Genomic DNA, 14676 nt, shown 5'->3' on the forward strand with positions numbered 1-14676 from the left:
CTAAAGAACGCGTCTGCTCTTCCGCAAAAAATGTTGGAAGAGCAGAAGCGTTCCCTGGATGTGTTCCAGAAGAATTCCGTAGTCTAGACATAGCCTTAGAGACTAACAAATATATCATGAGCTTTCATGAGCAGAGGTGAAAGTGGGTGTGCGCCCTGGTGCACTGCTCTAGCTAGAGCTGGCTGAGCTGTGGCAAAAGCCAGCAGGGAGCTATTTATAGAGCTGGCAGGAACCCTGGTTGCATTAGGATAGTATCTGTGAGAAATTTGAATTTAATTTCACTGCTGCTCATGGGCAAAATGTCACTGACACTCAGGCTCCAAATGAGAGCTGCAAAACAGAATAACTTGGTGTCTGTATAACTGTGCACAAATAAGTTTTACAGGGAACCATACCATTTTTTCTTTACTACTGTTTTCTATAAGGAAAAGCCAAACTAATGAAATGTGCTTTGTTAGGAAGCCAGAATCCTCTTATTCCTGGAGTTTTTAATAATGTGTTAAAACTGTCCTGAGGATGGTAACTCAATGTTAAGAAAAAATAAATGCTTGCTTGTTTTTATTTCTTCCATCACAAAAAGATTAAATGGGTCATAGTGCAGGAAACAGGAGGGAAAGGAGAAGGAAAGCTTGCCAAGACAAAGTAATTAACAGCTGCATGCTGGTCTACAGAAACAAACTGGGTGGGCAAAGGATTTAATCTAGGAAGGCCACTGGAAGAGCTCACAGAGACAGAATCAGTGTTGGCTTTCACTGAAGTCCCCAGTCTCTCATACACTGCTGTCACTCTCAGAGCAAGTCAATGATGTTTGTTCTGTCAATTTCTCCCCCCCTCCCTTCACCAGATGCCTCCACTCATGTGTCCATTTCCCAAAACCAGGGATTATTCCATTTTGAAATAATATTTCCTTCACCATCTTGTTCTGACAAGAGAAAAATAATGTGTTAACGATATAAGTATACACAATATTAAAAGAGGGGATACCATTTAATATGTATTCTCAACACAGAGCAAACTCTCATCTACAGTAGAGCCAATTAACCCCATTAACTTCAATGTATGTGGTGCCTGGTGGTCTGATACTCCTTTCACTTAGTCTTGTGTAAATTGGCAGTAATCCTATTGAAATGGATGGAGATATACAGGTATATAGTCAATGAAAGTGAGTGCAACACCAGGGACTTTTATATGATTTCACTGAGGCTGTACAGATGTAACTGTGTGCAGAATATGGTCCAGAATCTATGGGTCTATATTAGTGCTCACAGATTGCCTCTATACAGCAATGAAGCACCGGGGCTTGAGCTTCAGAGGTGTAAAACTGCTGTGTAGACATTTGGGCTCAGGTTGAAGGCCAAGCAAAGGCATGTGAAGTGTGTGCTGATTGCACACAATTTTATGCGAGCAGTGCACTCCCTCTGCATCCAATCAAAGTGCTGCTACAGTTTGATCAGCACCTCCTGCAAATTCTAGATATACAAGCACAGTTAGGAGAACTACCCTGTCCATGAAGACTTACTTAGGGTATGTCTACACTACAAAGTTAATTCTAACTAACAGACGTTAGTTCGAATTAACTTTGATAGGCGCTACACTAGCGCTCCGTTAGTTCGAACTTAATTCGAACTACCGGAGCGCTTAATTCGGACTAGGTAAACCTCATTCTACGAAGACTAATGCCTAGTTCGAATTAGCTAGTTCGAATTAAGGGCTGTGTAGTCACTTAATTCGAACTAGTGGGAGGCTAACCCACTAGTTCGAATTAGCGCTGTAGTGTAGACATATCCTTAGTTATGACAATCTTGCAACCAATTGAGACGGAGGGCCACCTATGCAGCCCACTCACTAGCCTACATTGCCCCTCACTGACTTATATGGTATGTACAGTAAACTCTGAAGGGAAACTCGAAGAATAATGAACCCCAGATAGTTTTGTCCTTTCTGAGTCTTGTGGCAGGCTACAAAAACATAGACTATCGTCAACAATGTGATTGCCATTTTTCTCCCAGTTTAATCATTCAGTCAATTTATTTCTACAGCATCTATTGCTATACTACCTAAACAGTAGGCTATCTAACTTTTTCCACTTTTTTATTGTTAAACTATTTTTTTTAAACATGGCTGCATTTGATCTTCACATGACATGCAGGGAGAACTTTGTAACAAGATAGATTGATTGCTAACAGGAAGGTAAGGGCCAGCAGAGTTGAAAAAAATGAAACAAAATAAAGCATTTTCAGTATATCAAATACTGCTTACAACCTCCAGCAGGACATCTATTAAAATCTCACAATGCCTTGATCACACAGGGACATTTGAACACTTTAACTTAAGCAGTGATAGCACACATTAACAAATTACAAAAATTGTGTGGCAGCTTTTTCCCAATAATATGTTGTATTCTACTGAAATGTATCTTCTCTCATTTAGTTGTAGCTTTTATCAAACAACAAACAGTTTAGGGACAGACTGGAGGAAAGCAAAAGCATCCAAAAGATATGAACGGTAATGAGATCTGAAATTCATCCTCAAGTTAGAAAGGGCTGGGGTGACTGGATTTTAGCAACCACAAATTACAGTACAAGGAGGATTGGTGTAATTTTCTATAATTAAACAGCTCATTGTGGCATAAATAAAACTGGAAATTTTATATCTTAATTTCATAGATACCTAAACTACATCTGCATAGCAGTGGACAATTTCAATTAATATTTTAATTATATTAAAATGAATTTTTTTTCTGAAGCTTCATGAAAATGCTCATTAAATGAGCCATTTCACATGCATGACAAGATACTAAGTAAGACCTAGCCAATGTTATATTTTATATATTTTATTACCTTGACACACTGCCATTCTTTTTGTTTCTCTTTTTTTATATATTCAAAGTTGATCTCATCCTGCATGAAAACAAAGCAATGCTGATTAGTTAAGTCAATGGGTTTTTTTCTTCAATTATTTAGTCTTTTGTGGCCTAATATCAATAACTACCTAATATTATAATCCTTTCAAGACTGATTTAATGTATATATTCCTACACAGAATACATCATCGTGAAAAATACAAAAATAAATATTCTTAGTAGCTGAAACAGGGACACACAAGAACCTCAACTCATTAGGATAATTTTCCCTCAAAACATTTTTTTTAATTTTGGTACATATACACAGAACTTAGCTGAATCAGCTGGAATCTTCTCTTACTGCACAAATCTTAGGGGATACAGAACCTAAAAGTCCCCCCTGCACACCTCACACATAATACAAGACACTTAAATTTGGGGTTAGGCCAAACAGTGATCTTGCTAACTGGCTGCCAAAACCTTGTGTGCGGTGATGAGATCCTAGTACATTTGTGACATTTTTTATTTACTCATTTATCTACTGCATGCCAGCTCAGTATACAATACTCAGGCTGGCTTTTCTCTGGAGCCCTAAAAGAAATACTAACTTAACAAAACCAATAGCCAGTCTGACTTAGAAGTGTGGGAACTAAAAAGGAACTCACTGCTTGAAGCAATGACCAGAATTTCAAGTCCAAATGACATGAGGGAAGTTCTCTGAGTGGCTCTCTGGAGGAAACAAACAGGAATCACCACTGTAAAACTGACCTGGGTACAATTTTTAAGGTGCATACATCTCACAAAGCTGTTTCCAGTTTCATAGGGCCAATGGCTCCTTCAGGGTACGTCTACACTACAACGTTAATTCGAACTAACTTAGTTCGAATTAGTTAATTTGAACTAAGCTAATTCGAACTAACGGATCCAGACTAAAAAACTAGTTCGAATTAGCGTTTTGCTAATTTGAACTAGCATGTCCACATTAAGTGGACCCTGAACGAGGCTTAAGGATGGCCGGAAGCAGTGCTGGCAGGGCATCAGAGGAGGACTTAGAGCGTAGAGATGCTGTCTCAGGCTAGCCGAGGGCTGTGCTTAAAGGGTCCCGAACCCCACCCCGGACAGACAGTTCTCAGGGGTTGCAAAGCAGTCCTGGCTTGGATTGCCCGAAGTACCCACACTGGGCATATCACAGCACTCGGCCATCAGCCCGGCTGCACTTGCCGCAGGCTGCCATCTGGGGAGAGGGAGCAATTGGGGGGCTGCAGGAGAGCTTCCACCCCCAGAAGCCCGCAGAGCCAGCCCAGTCCTCCCCATCAGGGGCACGTACCCCATTCCTCCCTCACCTCCTTCCATTTACCCTTCCCTAGCCCCTCTTCTTGATGTACAAAATAAAGGACAATTGTGTTCAAAAATGGAATCTGTCTTTATTGAACAAAACTGGGGGAGACTGAGAAAAAGAGGTGGGAGAGGGGAAGAGAGAGGGTGGGAGAGGGGAGGGCAACTAAAATGATCAGGGTTTGGGAACAGGTCCCATATGAAGAGAGGCTAAAGAGACTGGGACTTTTCAGCTTAAAAAAGAGGAGACGGAGGGGGGACAGGATAGAGGTCTCTAAAAGCATGAGTGGGGTGGAGAGGGTGCATATAGAAAAGTTCTTCATTAGTTCCCATAAAGAAGTACTAGAGGACACCAAAGGAAAGGAATGGGTAGCAAGCTTCAAACTAGTAACAGAAAGTTGTTCTTCACAAAGCAAAGAGTCAACCTGTGGAACTCCTTGCTGCAGGAGGCTGTGAAGGCTACAACTAGAACAGAGTTTAAAGGGAAGTGAGATCAAGTCATGGAGGCTGGGTCCATGGAGTGGTATTAGCCAGGGGGTAGGAGTGGTGTCCCTGCCCAAGGTTTGTGGAAGGCTGGAGAGGGATGGCATGAGACAAATGGCTTGGTCACTGTCTTCGGTCCATCCCCTCCAGGGTCCCTAGGGTTGGCCGCTGTCGGCAGACAGGCTACTGGGCTAGATGGACCTTTGGTCTGACCCAGGACGGCCATTGTAAGCTCAGGGCTCAGGGTCAGAGGTCTCAGTGGACCCCCTTGATTCTCTTGCACACCTACTCCTGGGTGGCCAGGCTGGCAGCTCTCCTGCCCTAGCCAGCCACTTTCCTGTGCCTAGTGCGGAGATCGTGGACAAGGTGCCCACCTCTTGCGGTCCCGGGCAAGCTCCCGGGAGCTGCCAGCCTGGTCCCGGGAAGAGGGGGAGGGCTGGGGGGCATCGGGTGGCTGGCTCGAGCCGTGCCAGGTGCAGGGTCTGCTAGCTGGGTGCTGGCAGGCTTGCACCTGGCACAGACACCGTAGCCAGCCCGTGCCCCTTTAAGGGGTCCGGGGCCGGGAGGGGGGCAATAGAGTTTCCCTGGTGTTGGCCAGAGTGGCCACCAGGGAAAGCTGGGGAGGGCTAGCCTCCCACTAGTTCGAATTAAGGGGCTACACAGCCCTTAATTCGAACTAGTAAGTTCGAACTAGGCTTAATCCTCGTGGAATGAGGATTACCTAGTTCGAACTAAGCGCTCCGTTAGTTCGAATTAAATTTGAACTAACGGAGTGCTAGTGTAGCGCCTATGAAAGTTAGTTCGAACTAACATCTGTTAGTTCGAACTAACTTTGTAGTGTAGCCATACCCTCAGATAGCCAGTGTAGTGGGGATAAGAGTCAGTGATGGAGAGGAGATGGTCCTTTGGCAGTGGGGGTGAAATGTTTTGCAATCCTGGCAAAAAGAGTAATATTGGCCTTTCCAGCCCCTTATATCCTAGATACCCCAGAATTCAGAAACACAGATAGAGCTTGCCAAAGGCTAGAAGGGAAATGAGTGTAAATGTTAGGATTAGAATTCAGGAGATCCTGGCTCCAGGTCCTACACACAATCAAAGAATCATGGGGATGAAAGAGGCCTCACAAGGACATTGAGTCCAACCCCCTGCTAAAAGCAGGACCAATCCCAACTAAATCATCCCAGTCAGAGCTTTGTCTAGCTGGGACTTAAAAATCCCTAGGCTACGTCTACATTGGCCCCTATTCCGTAATAGGAATGCTAATGTAGCACTTAGGAATAGGCAAATCTGCGGGGGATTTAAATATCCCCGCGGGATTTGCATATTCATGGCTGCCGCTTTTTTCCGGCTTGTAGATAAGCCGGAGAAAAGCGCCAGTCTGGACACGATGCTCCGGAAAATAAGCTCTTTTCCGGAGGATCTCTTATTTTCCGGAGCATCGCGTCCAGACTGGTGCTTTTCTCCGGCTTATCTACAAGCCAGAAAAAAGCGGCAGCCATGAAAATGGAAATCCTGCGGGGGATATTTAAATATCCCCCGGGGATTTGCCTATTCCCAAGTGCTACATTAGCATCCCTATTACGGATTAGGGGCCAATGTAGACACAGCCCTAGGGATGGAGATTCCACCACCTCCCTAAGTAACTCATTCCAGTGCTTCACCACCCTCCTAGTGAAATAGTTTTTCCTAATATCCAACCTACACCTGCCCCACTGCAACTTGAGACCATAGCTTCTCATTCTGTCATCTGTGATCACTGAGAACAGCCTCAGTCTCCATCCTCTTTCGAACCCCAATTCAGGTAGTTTAAGGCTGCTATCAAATCCCCCCTCACTCTTCTCCTCTGTAAACTAAATAAGCCCAGTTCCCTCAGCCTCTCCTCATAAGTCATGTGCTTCACCCCTTATATTTTTGGTGCCCTCTGCTGGACTCTCTCTAATGCATCCACATCCTTTCTGTAATGCGGGGTCCAAAATTGGACACAATATTCCAGAGTGATGAATAAAGGGGGATAATCACTTCTCTAGATCTGCTGGCAATGCTTCTCCTAATGCACCCCAATATGCCATTAGCCTTCTTAGCTGCAAGGGCATGCTGTTGATTTATATACAGCTTCTCATCTACTGTAATCCCCAGGTCTTTTTCCGCTGAACTGCTGCTTAGCCTGTAACAGCACTTACGATTCTTCTGTCCCAAGTGCAAGACTTTGCACTTGTCCCTGCTGTACTTCATCAGATTTCCTTTAGCCCAATCTTCCAATGTGTCCAGGTTACTCTGGACCTACTGCCTTTTATTCTACAGTTAAGCTATTTTTAATATATAGCTGAGTGCGACTATGTGGAAGTAATTTGCAAAAGGGGTTTGCTGAAATTATAAAACTTGAGAGGAAAGGTTGAATGGCTTATTAAAGTCAACAGGGATTTCAAACTGAGCTCAGATAACAGTTCAGTTTCTAATTCATGAGTAGGGCCCTATCATATTCACAGCCATGAAAAACACATCACAGATAATGAAATCTGGCCTTTTGTGTGCTTTTAGCTATACAGATTTCATGATGATGGGGGAGACGAGTGTTTATCAACATGGGGTTCCTGACCTAAAAGGGAGTTTGTAGGGAGGGTTGCAAAGTTATTTAACGATGGGTTATGTTATTGCCAAAGGGTATGCCTATACTACAAAGTTAATTCGAACTAACAACCGTTAGTTCGAATTAACTTTCATAGCGTCTATACATGCAAACCGCTAGTTTGAACTTAAATCGAACTAGCGGAGCGCTTAATTTGAACTAGATAAACCTCATTCTACGAGGAGTAATACCTAGTTTGAATTAAGTAGTTTGAATTAAGGGCCGTATAGCCACTTAATTCTAACTAGTTGGAGGCTAGGCCTTCCCAGGTTGCCCTGGTGGCCACTCTGGGCCAAACCAGGGAAACTTTTCTGCCCCCATCCCGGCCCCGGAGCCCTTAAAGGAGCACGGTCTGGCTACAGTGCTCATGCCAGTTGCAAGCCTGCCAGCACCCAGCCAGCAGACCCTGCACCTGGCACAGCATGAGCCAGCCACCTGCTGCCACCCAGCCCTCCGCCTCTTCCCAGGACCAGGCTGGCGGCTCCTAGGAGCCTGCCCAGGGTCGCAAGAGATGGGCACCCGCCTGGTCTAGTGCAGAGAGCGTGGACCTCATCGAGGTTTGCGGGGAGGCCTCCAACGTCCATGACCTCCGCACTAGGCACAGGAATGTGGCCATCTAGGGCAGGATAGCTGCCAGACTGGCCACCAAAGGCCACATGCTAACCCAGGAGCAGGTTTGCATGAAAATCAAGTTGGTCCAGTGAGACCCCTGAACCTGAGCCCTGAGCTTATAACATAAGAACATAAGAATGGCCGTACTGGGTCAGACCAAAGGTCCATCTAGCCCAGTAGTCTGTCTGCCGACAGTGGCCAACACCAGGTGCCCTGGAGGGAATGGACAGAAAACAATGACCAAGTGATTTGTCTCATGCCATCCATCTCCAGCCTTCCACAAACAGAGGCTAGGGACACCATTTCTACCCCCTGGCTAATAGCACTCCATGGAGCCAACCTCCATGAATTTATCTAACTTCTCTTTAAACTCTGTTATAGTTCTAGCCTTTACAGCCTCATGTGGAAAGGAGTTCCACAGGTTGACTGTGTGCTGTGTGAAGAAAAACCTGTTCGCTTATTAGTTTTAAACCTGTTGTCCATTCATTTCATTTGGTGTCCTCTAGTCCTTATATTATGGGAACTAATGAAGAACTTTTCTTTATTCACTCTGTCCACACCACTCATGATTTTATAGACCCCTATCATATCCCCCCGTCTCCTTTTTTCTAAGCTGAAAAGTCCCAGTCTCTTTAGGCTCTCTTCATATGTGACCTGTTCCAAACCCCTAATAATTTTAGTTGCCCTTTTCTGAACCCTTTCCAAGGCCAAAATATCTTTTTTGAGATGAGGAGACCACATCTGTACACAGTACTGAAGATATGGCATACCATAGTTTTATACTTCCCCTCCTCCTCCTTCCCCTGGCTTCCCCCTTCCAGCTCCCTCATCCCAGGTTTCCATCTCCCCTCTCCCACCCTCTCTCTTCCCCTCTCCCACCTCCTTTTCCCAGTCTCCCCAGAGGTTAATCCCTCCCCCCCAGTTTTGTTAAATAAAGAGCGTTTCTATTTTTGAACACACGTGTCTTTTATTTTGTACATCAGGAAGGGGTGCTAGGGAAGGGTAAGTGGAAGGAGGTGAGGGAGGAATGGGGCACGAGCCCCCAATGGGAAGGACTGGGGTGGCTCTGCGGGCTCCTCGGGGTGGAAGTTCTCCTGCAGGGCCTCCTGGATCCTGACAGCCCCCCGATTGACACCGCCCCCCCGGATGGCAGCCTGTGGCAAGTGCAGCCGGGCTGATGGCCAAGTGCTGTGATGTGCCGAGTAAGGGCACTCAGGGCACTCCAAGTCAGGACTGCATTGCTGTCCCTCATCGAGGTAGACAAGCAAGCGGGGAACCCTGAGAACTGTCTGTCCAGGATGGGGGTCGGGTCCCTTTAAGCACAGCCCTCGGCTAGCCTGAGGCAATAGCTCCACACTCCAAGTCCTAACCTGATGCCCTGCCGGCACTGCTTCCGGCCAGTCTTAACTTCGGTTCAGGGTCCACACAATGTGGACATGCTATTTCGAATTAGCAAAACGCTAATTCGAATTAGTTTTTAGGTCTAGATGCACTAATTCGAATTAGCTTAGTTCAAATTAACTAATTCAAATTAAGTTAGTTCGAATTAGTGCTGTAGTGTAGACATACCCAAACTTACTTTGGCTCAGCATTCAGAACTGGATAGCTAGGAAATGGCAACAAATGGTCAAGCACCCAGCTCTGAAGGCAATGCACTACCAGCATCAGTGCCAAAGTGAGGGTGGTTGAAGAAAGGTGGCTGCTGACTGAAGGCTCAGCACTGCAGACCTCAGCACAGAGGCAATACTATGCCATCCTGACATCTGCACTACTGCTGGTGGTGGCTCTGCTTTCACAGCAGGGCTACCGGTCAGCAGCCACACCATTCCAGTTTCCCAGCTCTGAAGAAAGTGCTGCCCCAGCAACAGTGTAAAAGTAAGGGTAGCAGGTGCTGTACCCTCCTTACAAGAACCTAGTGAGCCCTGCACAACTCCTTTTTGGGTCAGCATCCCTACAATTACACTCCATGCAATTTCAGATTTAAATATCTGAAATCATGAAATTTACTATTTTTAAAATCCTATGACCATGAAATTGACCAAAATGGGTCATGAATTTGGTGAAGGGCCAGACTGAGATCCCCCCTGGACATGAATCTCCCATTATCTTCAGTAGGCTTTGGGTCAGGCTCTACATGTGATTTAGAAGTATTTAAAGACCATTCAGGACCTTGTTCTATCCTTTCCAAGAACAGGAATTCTGCACTTGGACTGATGGCAATAGAACCTGTGGCCTTTTGCATAAAATCATTATCAGCATCTCTATGTTCCAAGACAGAATATCTGCTCTTGCATTTCAGAAGATCTATAGTGGCAGATCTGACTATGGATGAGATTCCAGATCCACATATGTTGCTAACTAAACTAAAACTGCCCATGATTAATCAACTTTTCCTTTGGCATTAGTAAAAAAAAATGATGAAGGGGACATGTAGGGAGGGAAATATTCATTTCAAGTAAAAATGTTAATTTCCACTAAAAGTGCTGTTAAGAGAAAAATGAAAAAGTGCTTGGATCAATTAAATATCTTCAATATTAATCACCAACCTTCCTAAGGGAACTACCAGAGAAAATAGAAATGCCACTACCAGTCATTTCTTAAAAGTAAAAAAAGCAGGTGAGTTATCAGCAGACAGGAAGGCTGTATCTAGACTACATGCCTTTTTCAGTAAATGGATGTAAATTAGGCATGTCGATATTGAAAATGAAGCCAAGATTTAAATATTCCATACTTCATTTGCATAATGACGGCTGCCACTTTTTTCGAAATGGGGCTTTTTCAAAGAAACTTCCCCCCCAGAAGTTTAAATGGGAATCTTTCAAAAATAAAACCCTTTTTCGAAAGATCCTGTAAACCTCATTTTTGAGGAGTACAGGATCTTTCAAAAAAGGGTTTTATTTTCGAAGATTCCCGTCTAAACTGCTGGGGTTTTTTCAAAAAAGCCCCATTTAGAAAAAAAGTGGGATATTTAAATCCCACCTTCATTTGCAATATTGACGTGCCTAATTTACATCCTTTTACCGAAAAAGGAATGTAGTCTAGACATACCCGAAGGGCGCAAGTATTTTGCCATCAGCAGGCAGAGTAAAAGGGTTACTCCACAAGGAGTAACGGTAGTTCGGAATAGGAAGCCTAATCCGAACTACCTAGCTCGTGCCGCGTGTAGCCGCGGGCACGGAGTCCGAACTAGCGGACATTTAAAAATGGCGGCGCCTGGCAATATGCAAATGAAGCCCAGAAAATTCAAATCCCGGGCTTCATTTGCAACTCCGGTTGCCTACATTAACCACCCTAGTTCGAACTAGGGTGGTAGTGTAGACATAGCCATAGATCCCTAACCCATAGTGCTTATAATCCAAGACCCTCACCTTGCACACAGCTGTGCAAATATGGACCTTATATCTATGCTGAACCCCTTGGCCTTCAATAGAACTCTATGTGGATGTACAAGTGTCATCAGTCCATTTGTTTGCAGGACTGAGAACAGAAAGACCTGGGAAAGATGGAAGGAAGCAGCACAATGTTGTTTGTATTACTTTGTTCACTGTCAGATATTCCTTTCTTTGGTCCAAAACACACAGACTGATTATTTTCCTTTTGCTTATTTAGTCCTGTCTTGCCTCATATACTCTACCTTATCCTTTGATTTTTATTTTATTAACAATATTTTTTTAAACTCAACCTATTTCCACCCATTTCCCACCCATTCCCCCTTCTCATCTATGTTGATCAGTTGTTTTAACCCTTTCCCATACGCAATCCCTACCTGAAATAGTTTCCCCTTGGCCTGTCTACTATATAATCTCCATCCACCCCTGACACCTCTCATCCAACATTCAAAGCTTCTTCCACTTTCAGGCCCATCATGGGAGAATGGTGGACAAAAAGGGACAATTGCCCCAGGGCCCAGCAAATCAAAGGGGTCCAGGACTTGGTCACCACCAGTCCTATTGCAGGGGTTGGAGCCCCTGGCCCTTTAAATCACCACTGGAGCCCCAGGTAGTGCATTCCAGACAATGCTGGTGGTAGGGGTGTCCAGACAGTGCTGAGGGCCTGCTGCTGCAGCCCGGTGCCTTACATGATCGTGAAGCCATGCTCCCCCCAGCTTGCTCAGGAGTGAAGAGAGTCTGTCAGCTTTCCTGGCTCCTGATCTTAATGCTACAGGGATCTCAAGGCCATGTACCTCTTATTAAGAAGCCACTGCTGCTTCTATATCCTGGGAGAAGGGACGATTTTAGTGTAGTATGATTCAGGTAAAGCTCCTGCCTCACATGTTCAAGTTCAATGGAAAAGGTTGCAGTGACTTGCTAACCCCATTGTCCAAGGAGGGATCCCATTTTCCCCATAGATGACAACTGAACACATATTTCCAATACTTACAAAGGGGGACAAGAATTACTCAGAGTTGTAAACCACAGGCTTAGAATTTTTTTAAAAGGGAAATTTAGATTAGACATAAAGAAAAAGGTTTTTTATAGTGTGGACAGTGAGACAGTGGAATAAATTACTGATGGAAGTGCCCTAGGCCTCTTCATGAGCAGTGTTTCCGAATAAAGGAGATTAAAGGAGTTTATCACACAAGAAAACCCTGTTGTGAGAAGAACTGGATAAAACAAAGAGATTATTTTCAGCCCAATGGTAATAGTCTATGGTTAAGGCCAGCTCCTGCTGAAGTCATTAAGAGGTTTATTAATGATGTGAATTGAAGCACGACTGGGCCCCTACTTTTTATCTGGATTTTTCAGCTTTTTTGTATTCTTCCCCTGTGGCCTCTTACTAGTCTTCAATTTCAGATGAAACTTTCTGATTTTTAATCTACCTGTACTAGTACAATCGAGACTATCTTGCTAATTATTAATTGCATTGGTTATGGAATAATGAATATTTTGCTGAAATGCCTTTCTGATAAGAATCAGAAGGGTAGCCATATTAATCCATATCTGCAAAAACAATGAGGAATCTGGTGGCATGCAAGTGATGAAATGGTTTTTACCCATAAAAGCTTATGCCTAAATAAATCTGTTAGAGTATGTTTACACTAGCCCCCTAGTTTGAACTAGGGTGGCTAATGTAGTCATTTGAACTTGCAAATGAAGCCTGGGATTAAATTATCCCGGGCTTTATTTGCATGTTCCGGGCGCCACCATTTTTAAATGCCCCGTAGTTCGAACTACCTGCCCGCGGTTACGCGCGGCACGGGCTAAGTAGTTTGAATTAAAGCTCCTAATTCGAACTACCATTATTCCTCATTGTAGTGTAGCCGCGGGCAGGTAGTTCGAACTACAGTGCATTTAAAAAGGGCAGCGCCCGGGAACATGCAAATAAAGCCCGGGATATTTAAATCCCGGGCTTCATGTGAAAGTTCGAATGACTACATTAGCCACCCTAGTTTGAACTAGGGTGGCAGTGTAGACATACCCTTAGTCTTTAAGGTACCACAGGGTTCCTTGATGAATATGAAAAGAAAGATTAATGGTTACAAATCAGATATCTGAAATGGTAACACAGCCTGTTGTAAGTATTTGAACCATCTACTCACTGTCTCTCTCTTTTTATGTTTTTCTTCCTTTCCCCCTCCTTTTTTCTTCCCTCCTTCCCCTCCTCCCCCCTTTCCCTTATTTATTCTTGCGTCTGGACTTCTAATACTCCTGTCATCTGAAGAAGTGGGCTGCGCCCATAAAAGCTCATGATACCATCTACGTGTTTTGTTAGTTTTTAAGGTGCTACTAGTCTATTTGTTGTTTTTTAAGTTTTTCCTGTTACAGACTAACTTGGCTACCCCTCTGAAACAAAGAAATGTTTGGGGATCATTTTAACCTGCCCAGGCACTCACAAAGGGATCTAAAAGTGACCATCCTTACCTATCTTTGTAAGATAGCTTCCCCAATTATCACTCCCTAGTATCATTATCTCATAGATACTAGCCCTCCCCCTCACCCCCCTCCTGTTCTAAATCTGATTTGTCAGTTTTATAACGTGTTCACTTTTTTCATTTTTTTTCATTGTATTCTTTTGGTATATATGGTCATGCCAATTCTCTTCCAGAATTTGATCTGAGGAAGTGGGTCTGGCCCACGAAAGCTCATCACCTAATAGAATAGTGATAGAAATGTAGCCGTGTTAGTCTGGTGTAGCTGAAACAAAATACAGGACTATGTAGCACTTTAAAGACTAACAAGATGGTTTATTAGATGATGAGCTTTCATGGGCCAGACCCACTTCCTCAGATCAAATAGTGGAAGAAAATAGTCACAACCATATATACCAAAGGATACAATTTAAAAAAAAATGAACACACATGAAAAGGACAAATCACATTTCAGAACAGGAGAGGAATGCGGGGGGGGGGGGGGAAAGGAAGGTGAATGCCAGTGAGTTAATGATATTAGAGGTGGGGAAGGGTAGATGTCTGTGAGTTAATAGTATTAGAGGTGATAATTGGGGAAGCTATCTTTGTATGGCTAAGATAGTTGGAGTCTTTGTTAAGTCCCCTGCGGAGAGTGTCGAATTTTAACATGAATGCCAGTTCAGAGGATTCCCTTTCAAGTGCAGATTTGAATGTCTTCTGAAGTAGGATGCAGGTTAGCAGGTCATTGAGACAGTGTCCTTTCTGGTTGAAATGACAAGCAACTGTTTTTTCTTTGTGATCCTGTCTAATGTCTGTTTTGTGGGCATTGATTCTTTGGTGAAGTGTCTGAGACGTTTGTCCAATGTACATAGCAGACGGACACTTTCGGCACATGATAGCATAGATTATATTTCTGGAGGCGCAGGAATA

The 14676-nt window shown here is 44.0% G+C and overlaps 1 protein-coding gene across 3 annotated transcripts in view; it reads right to left on the bottom strand.

Annotated features, from left to right (window-relative positions):
* Positions 1–319: 319 nt before the first annotated feature.
* CNBD1 (cyclic nucleotide binding domain containing 1) overlaps positions 320–14676 on the bottom strand; it is a 312853-nt gene continuing 298496 nt past the window's right edge. Inside the window, exons 11-12 of one of the 3 annotated variants that reach the window (XM_025179439.2) lie at positions 2841–2900; positions 320–922 (exon numbers count right to left, since the gene is read on the bottom strand). In XM_025179439.2, coding sequence (XP_025035224.2) covers positions 770–922; positions 2841–2900 — 213 coding nt within the window. In that variant the 3' untranslated portion in view covers positions 320–769. The remainder of the gene's footprint in view (positions 923–2840; positions 2901–14676) is intronic. The other 2 variants (XM_075919792.1, XM_075919791.1) reach the window with 2 other exon arrangements.

The sequence above is a fragment of the Pelodiscus sinensis genome, chromosome 2 (genome assembly GCF_049634645.1).
Source record: "Pelodiscus sinensis isolate JC-2024 chromosome 2, ASM4963464v1, whole genome shotgun sequence".
NCBI classification, from domain to species: domain Eukaryota; kingdom Metazoa; phylum Chordata; order Testudines; family Trionychidae; genus Pelodiscus; species Pelodiscus sinensis.